Here is an 8,364-nt window from a genome sequence, read left to right on the forward strand (position 1 = left end):
ATTGAAAACAGATATAAGAAAAATCCTCAAACTTATTAGTTCAATATACAAATTTGGGTACCTACAGTACAAACTAATTTCTTGGAAAACTTATTAATAATAATACTAATAATAATATTATTAATAATAATATTATTATTATTATTATTATTATTATTATTATTATTATTATTATTTTATATTTTGCCTTCCCTTACCACCCTTTTAAAAAATGTAACCATTGCTTCCTACCAGGTAAAATGGCATTAGAACAGGAGTACTAAGGATGCTGGAAGGGATATTCAAAGCAACCCAACAATTATTTTGGATAACAAAAAATACATGTATATGTCTCCATTCATACTGTGTCATGGAAATATTGCTGGTTTGCCTAAGCATTTTGGATACATTTGCACTGACTGCTATGCTCATTCAAAGTTCCACAGGGAGTTGAGACTTTACAGGTATAAATATATTGGCATCTGCCACAGTCCCATATATATGAACCCTACACTTAAGCTGGATACACACTGGCCGATATATATTGGCCGATCAATTGATTGGCCAATATATCGTGTCCCCGTCGGCCAGTGTGTACAGACGATATGTCTGTGAACAATGTATGCAGGGGTGCAGAAAAGGGGGGGGAGAGCCGCAAGCAGGTACTACTTACCCGGGTACGGCACAGCGCTCTCTATCCACAGCAGCCCAGCACACGCTGCTGTGTGCTGGGCTGCACTGAGACACTGTCCGAGGCTGCTAAAGCAGTAGCCCGAGCAGTCTCCGTTGCCAAAGGGGGGAGCGATCATGCTGATCGCACCCCCCCATTGGCTGTGCGCCGGGCTGAGGGGCACACAGCGCCCCCCTCCAAAGCGCCGCATACAGATTTTTTTTCAGAGGGGGCGTGTCCACACATTCCGCGATTAGGCCATGCCCCATACACGCCCCCCCAGCCATCGGGCCCAGCTGCAGCACAGATGATGGTTGTTCAGTGTGTATGAACGACCATCATCTGCAGATATATATTTCAGGTGTGTACCCACCTCTAGTACAAAATGGTTTATATATTTAAAAGTATAAATTGTAAGCCTGCGAGCAGCTCCCTCAAACTTCTATGTCTGTCTGTTACTACCCAGTCTTGATTTATTACTGTTTGTTCCCAATTGTTCCCAATTGTATAATGCAAAGGAATATGCTGGCACTATATAAGTAACTGATAATAAATAAATGAAAAATCAATAACAATATATTGAAATATGCTTAAGTGAGTGGTGGATCTTAGGCATACAATTAGTCAGTGCTTAGTAATGAGTTTACATCAGAACCAGAATATACAGTAGATATGTTTTGGTTTTGGATCTGGATTCATTTAAAAAAAGAACATTGGAAAAAATGTTTTTAAAAACAGCTAAAATCATGTAATTTTTGCAACCCAAAACCCCAGATTTGGATTTAAAATCCTTATTCTGAACCCGGGAAGAACTGAACCACAACTCAGATTTATCTGGATCTCCTCAGGAGATCAGAACGGGAACTTTCTGGATTCCTGAAGACGGGTAAATTTGAATTTCTGGAGAACCAAACCGCACCGCACACCTCAGATATACAGTAGTCACAACAACTAGGATGCTAGCTCCTGGGGACCCCACACAACAGGGGCCACCATAAAGTGATCCTTGCAACAAAATGGCAAAGCTGAGGAGTAGGTGACAACTTTTAGCTACTGAGGGTTTAACTCAAATAACACCATTTAAGAACAGCAGATAATGTACATGCGCATAGCAAATATATTGTACAAGGTAAAATACTGAAGATGTCACATTGTGTTTGTAATCATTAAGCTGACATAGGTGTTGGACCTTATCCAACATGTGTTTCACCACCAGTTCCTCAGAGAACTTTTAATGTAATGGTTTGAATATTGCTTGGTGTGGCTTCATTACAATGACTGTTATAGCATTTTATTTAGAAAAACTAGAAAACAGGATGTTAACAGGTTAATATGTTTACTTGGCCAAAAATAGCCTATACTGTACGCATCCTTGTATTCACATAAACACCTTACTCATTACGTACAAAGACAACTCCATAGTGAGATGATCACTGACACCTGAATATGTTTCTATAGCACACAATCGGGTATAATTGTCAGCACACAGAGTATAGTGTTTGAGGGAGTGATGCAGTTGCTTTTTTCATTATGTCTAAATTGTCAATTACTAACAACATCAGAATTCATCAGTAGCCATTGTTACATCTATCAAAGCTTAATAAATCTATAATTATTGTCAATGGGTAGAACACTATGTAAAACATTTTATAATTAACAAGTAATATATAGGGCAGAGACAATGTATAGTCACAAATACATGCCAGCTGACAGCCCGTACCTCCCTATTCAGGAAATTACCATGATACAGAGGAGTCACAAGTCACTCACACCCCTGAAATCTCTCCATCTGCTCTCTGTATTACCTAAAGATGGATAGTCAAATTAATAGACACATACATGGACAATAGGAGAACCACACACCACTTAGAATTTACCAGATGTGTGTTTCCTGTTTACGCAAATTGGTCCTTATAAAGAGTTCTACTTTATGCTGATGTTTTCACGAATGGAGCGATTATTATTGTGCCATTGCCCATGCGTGAAGGTAGATTACCATAGTCACATGCTGTGAGTCTTTAATCACAGTGTGACTGGCAGTCAGGAATCATTTAGGGGAGGCAACTAAAAATGCAGGTTGTCTTGACCGTTTCAAGGGAGTGTCACATCCTGCGTCTGTGATCCCGTACGCAGGAAGCATGACTCCGGAGTCTCAGTTACGGCGGCCATTCTGAGTGACTTTAGACTTACTCAGAATGTTTGCCTGATCTGCGTCCGATCATATAATTTTTTGATGTTCAATTAACAGAACATGTTTGGCAGTGGTACCAGCACTGCTAAAATACTTTATAAGCAGGCTCCCTAGACAACACTATACTGGGAATATATCGCCAGCAGGAGCAGCAGTGGGGTTATCCATTATTTTCAACTATAATTTCCTTCATATACTGAATAGGGAAACCAAATATCCCTATAGCTGGTGAAAGCTTTGAGCTTTTTACACTTGAGAAATTGGTCCCTAAGTCATATCAAAAATAAATGATAAACACAGAAATATGCTGAGGCACAGTGCATATACCAAGCCCTCTTACAATTTCATGTACCAACCGTTGTGCTCTGGTATCCATTTTTATACTGTAGGCATCATGTTAGGGTGACAGGCAGTTGTTATAGAGTCAAGGTAGTGGCACCACCATGGGCACAGAATTTAGCTTTTTCCAATCACAGCAGCTGGATGGACATAAAATAATCAGAGTGTTCCTACAGAAGGTAGGCCACCTGCATAATGCAATTGAGTCAGTGACCAACACAATAGAGTTACATTTGCGGGAAGTGTTATACGTAGTGAGTGCAGTGACTGAAGGTTGAGAGGCATGTCTGCAGAGATGTTTTTCTTTACAAGATATCCTGAAAACATAACCTGTTGGAGATGATCGAGTACAGGAACTGATAAATGCATTTTGAATACAGGCTTGGAGCAGGGCCCTCTTCTCTCATGTGCTTTCCCTATCCTCACTTATACCATTATCTTCTCCCCACTGCCTGAAATGGCACCAAACCCTTGGGCCCTGCCAGGGCCGTAGCTAGGGTAGTGCGACCGGTGTCATCGCACAGGGCACCACAGGTCCGGGGGCGCTGTTTGGGCCTGTCAAATTTCTGTTTATTATCATTCTTGCTAGTAGCTTCCTCTTATTTCATCCCCAGCTTCTCCTGGCCTCTCCTATCTCTTCGCTGGCCCTTCCCCATGAAGCCATGGCCCTTTTTTGGGTGCATTATGTCCCTTTGAAAAATGAGGGGGGCGCCGATGCTCTTTCTGGCACAGGGCACCAAAAAGTCTAGTTACGGCTCTGGGTCCTGCCGCAATGCTGCTTATTTGGGTATTATGACAGCTGATACAGCAATGTTCATAAACTTTGATACAGCAATGTTCATAAACTTGTCCATGTTCTGCAATGTTCTGTACTGTAAGTCTCTTTTATCTTGTTTTGTTCATACTGTTTCTGATTTTGTAATTTGTAAGGTGTTGTGGACCCCTTGTGGAGCCATATACAAAAAGGATAATAATAATAATAATAATAATAATAATAATAATAATAATAATATGCTCATTGACCCTTGGGCTTAAACAAGACAAATGTAAACACTGCCCTGTGCATAGCAACCTGTAATAATCCAAGTGTCTTTTAATAAATAAATGAATACATTATATCTCTGTGTGATACATTTATGGTTGGGCATTATTTATGTCTGAGTCACTCGGAGTGTTTTATGTCAAGGTATGTGTGACAACTAGATTAACATAACACAATTGTTTGGTATCCAGTTGAATAACTACATTTTTAGCCTTACCAAAATGTAAAGGTTAAAGGACCACAAAGCTAAAATCCTCAGCTTTGTGCCACCATCAAAGTAAAACACATTTATTCCATGTCATCCTGAGACTCGCAGAGCACTAACAAGCCACTCTAATAGACAACTGAAGGTTCTGACACATCTTTGAGACAGTGTCTTATTAGGATCTGATACATGCAAAAAGCTGAGACTGTGATTTGTTGTTGTTGTTTTGACTTCATTGTGCACAAATTCACTATTCCAAACATTGTATTTCAGCAAAGCTTGTCTAAAGGAATTTAGGGACTGAGGGCCTAATTCAGACCCGCTCGCGAGCGCTCGCAAGCGGGTCAATGGTGCCCTAGTGAGCATGCGCACGACGGCCAAGTCGTCGCTATGGGTCTCGCACCAAAGGGAGCATGCTGTCGATGGTGAGTGACAGCACGCCCCCTTTGGTGGGCGTGCCGGGGGTGTTGCTGCCCAGACGGAGGCGCTCCCATGGGAACGCCTACCGTCTGGGGCCAGGCTGGTGGGTGTCTGCATACACAGAGCGATCGCATGCCAAGACATAGTGGGCATGCTAATGCCTTGCCGTGCGATCGCCTGCCTGCTGAATTTGCATACACATCTTGCCGAGCAGGTCTGAATAGAGGGCCTGATTCTGACCCGCTCGCGAGCGCTGAGCGCTCACAAGCGGGTCGATGGTGCCCTAGTGCGCATACGCACGACGGAGGGACCCAAATAACGACGGGATAGCCATCATTATGGGTCTCGCACCAAAGGGGGCGTGCTGTCGATGATGAGTGACAGCACGCCCCCTTTGGTGGGCATGCCGGGGGCGTGCCTGCTAGACGGAGGCATTCCCATGGGAACGCCTACCGTCTGGGTCCGGCCCCACTGACATCACTAGTGATGTCAGTGGGAGTGCTCTCGGCTCTGATAGAACCAAAAGCACTCCTGGGCTTGCGGCAGCGAGACCCTACCACAGGGTCTGGTCGCAAGCCCGATGGTCTTGACCATCGCGACCATCACTTTGGTCGCTGGCTATAGCTGTGGGTGGTCACCCACAGCTATGCGAGCGGCCAGGAGGCCGCTCCAAAAAGGAGCAGGGGCGGCCCTGATTCAGAGCGAGCGCTCTGTCAGAGCGTCCGGCTCTGAATCAGGGCCTGATTCAGTTTGGATCACAAGGCTGTGTTCGCACACAGCCAGCTGATGTGTGCAATCTGCACATGTGTAGAAGACGCAGTGTGCATGCACAAACCAGGCGCTGCAGTTGGGAATGTGATCACAGGCAGTACGCAGACCCAGTACTCAGTGATTGACAGGAAGTGCCGTTTGTGGGTGGTGACGGCGAGTTGTCGTGCGAACCCATACGCAGCCTGAGTACTCAATGCGTGCAGGTGGTTTAGCAATTCCTACAGGTGGGTCAAGTCAACCACTATTCTGTATCTTGGTCTGATGGTTCTCGATGTTTTTGCAATCTTGCACATTATTAAGGAAGTGAGTGAATGTAAGGGGGCATCTTTATGAAGTGCTGGGCGTATTCATATTATGTTACGGTGGCAGTGCGTATGCATTCATTAGCATATTTTTGCGGTGGCCGGGTGCGTGGAAATGCAGCCTAGCGATCTGTGCTGATTCGGGCCCTTAATTCCCACAAAAAACGATTACTATATATTTTTTTGTTTATTTTAATTAGTGCTATAGAGGTATTTGGAGAAATTAATTTTTATTTTATATAGTTATGTTCCTATAATTCTGTTTTATGACTCCAATCCTGTTAATATGCCAGGAGTGCTACTGATACCCTTTCTTTAAATCAGGTAGCAAATTTAAAAGGAAAAAAAGAGAAGGGGTTACTTTACTAAATGCACATGCCCCTTTGTTACTTACATAAAGCAATTCTGAATCATCGTGCAAGTTTAATGAGTTGATTAAAATATAACCTTTATTCATTGATTCTTAAAATCTTACCTTTATTAGCGAAATATAAAATATAGAAGAGATAGCAGTAAAGAAAAAGTGACTAGAATAATAATCTTAAACCCAAAGTGTCCACTTAACAGATAATAATTTCTGTATGGTGCAGTTTTCTACATGTACTGTAACCTGTAGCTTAGTTTCCCTTTCATATTAACATTTTATTTCTCATTTGCTACATTTGCAGTGTAGAATACTGTGTATCTGATAATGACTGCCAGTCAGCATCTAATGTGATTCTCTCATCTCCTAAAGAATATCCTGGAATTAGCTGGTTAATAAATATATCAGATGGTTGTAATGTCCTCAGTGTAAATACAATTATTTCTTGATTGGTGACAGTCGTCACTTAATAGATTTTGTATTTAATATATAACATCCTTATCTGCCTGTATATATTTTTTCATGCTGTGTTCATTAGGAATCGATATGTAATGACGGCTGTCGGGATGCCTCCTGTGAAAATACAGATAGTGGCATCCTGATAGTTGGTATCCTGAACCTTCCCCCTTCTCCCCCTAACTCTCTCCACCCCACACCCTAACCCTCCCCACCCCGCACCCTATCCCTAACACTCCCTGTTAGTGCTTAAACCTAAGTCTCCCCCTTCGTGCTTAACCTAACCCTCCCCCTTAGTGCCTAACCATAAACCCCCAGTGGTGGCTAACCCTAACCACCCCTAGGGAGTCTAACCATAACCTTCCTTCCAAAACCTAACGCTAACCCTGCTATGCTACCTAAACCTAACCCTCCCCCTAACATCTAAGACGTCCTGTACTTATCTGGTTCAGGCTGGTGTCTGTCTGTGTTCCGGCATCGGGATTAAGATAGGCGTCAGTATTTCAACATCTATCTTAAGTCCCGTGTTGGACTTCTAGCATCAGGATTGAGACTGGCGTCATCCCATTCGCCGGCCTGCTAACTGCATCCCGTTCATTATAAAGACCCTTTTGTTGGATATTTAATCTCAAATAAATTATTTGTATCCCCACTAGATGCGCTTCTTCAAGTCAATACCAATCCACTGGTTTTTTTTAATTCAGTGTCAATTTTATTAATGCACCATTAATATTGGTGCATTAATAAAATTGCGAGCAGGGAATGGAAATGGCCAATGGAGTGATGAAAGCCGTAAACCAGGAGGGGTAAAAAAGTTGGTCATGTACACTATACAAAGTATCACCCCTCCCGATTAGTGCAGCCAATAGGAATTCTTCCCTGGTATAGCTTAACCTGGTACCCAGAGAGCCATAGGGGCTGATCCCATAGTTGGGAGCAAAGCAAAAAAACAAAGCATTTACCTTTGTACCCTGGTAAAGCCATTTTGCCCTGTAGGTGGGGCAGATGCAAAATGCGTAAAGAGTTCTTCCGCATCAAGGATGGAGTTGGTGCACATGATGATGATGATGATGGCTGCTCCCAGAAGTGGAGGGCGATACACAGGGTCGGTTTAAGGCTTGTGGTGGTCCTGGGGCAACAAAGTTGTAGGGGCCCCCACCAAGCAACTACTCCTATCCCCCCCACCCCTTCTGCCACACGGAGCCTTCCCTCACTCCCCCCTGATTAATTATCTTCTGTCTCTGTGTTCTTAATGCAGTAACACAGTCAGCGCAGCTGCATACAGTGAAAAGTGGCTCCTGAGGCCGTACTATAGTGATCAGCTTGACAGAAATGATGTGTCATGTGAGCCTGATGAGGGGTATCGTGAGCAGATCTGCCCTGTATGCAGCAGTGCTGATTGTGCTGCTGCATTTAGAACATAGAGCCACTGGAGCTGAGGCCTCATCCAGGAACAGGTGCCACTGGGACACCTTATCTCAGCAGGGTTCCACCGATCCTGTGTGGGAAACCCCTCTGTATGTGGGGGCCCCAGGGTGACCTCCCCTGTCACACCCCCCACCTTAATCTGGCCCTGGCAATGCGGTCACATAGATATTTCTATCTCTGAATACCAGCTGATGTTC

At 43.5% G+C, this 8,364-nt stretch overlaps 1 protein-coding gene across 1 annotated transcript in view; it reads right to left on the minus strand.

Moving 5' to 3' along the window:
- The window catches only part of LOC148502466 (uncharacterized), a 106,737-nt gene extending 99,014 nt beyond the window's left edge, over positions 1 to 7,723 (minus strand). The window contains exon 1 of the mRNA XM_088449802.1: positions 7,702 to 7,723. Within this exon, the coding sequence (XP_088305928.1) occupies positions 7,702 to 7,723 (22 nt within the window). The remainder of the gene's footprint in view (positions 1 to 7,701) is intronic.
- Between the last annotated feature and the right edge of the window lie 641 nt (positions 7,724 to 8,364).

The sequence above is a fragment of the Taudactylus pleione genome, unplaced genomic scaffold (assembly GCF_031769625.1).
Source record: "Taudactylus pleione unplaced genomic scaffold, aTauple2 ptg000496l, whole genome shotgun sequence".
In the NCBI taxonomy this organism is placed as follows: domain Eukaryota; kingdom Metazoa; phylum Chordata; class Amphibia; order Anura; family Myobatrachidae; genus Taudactylus; species Taudactylus pleione.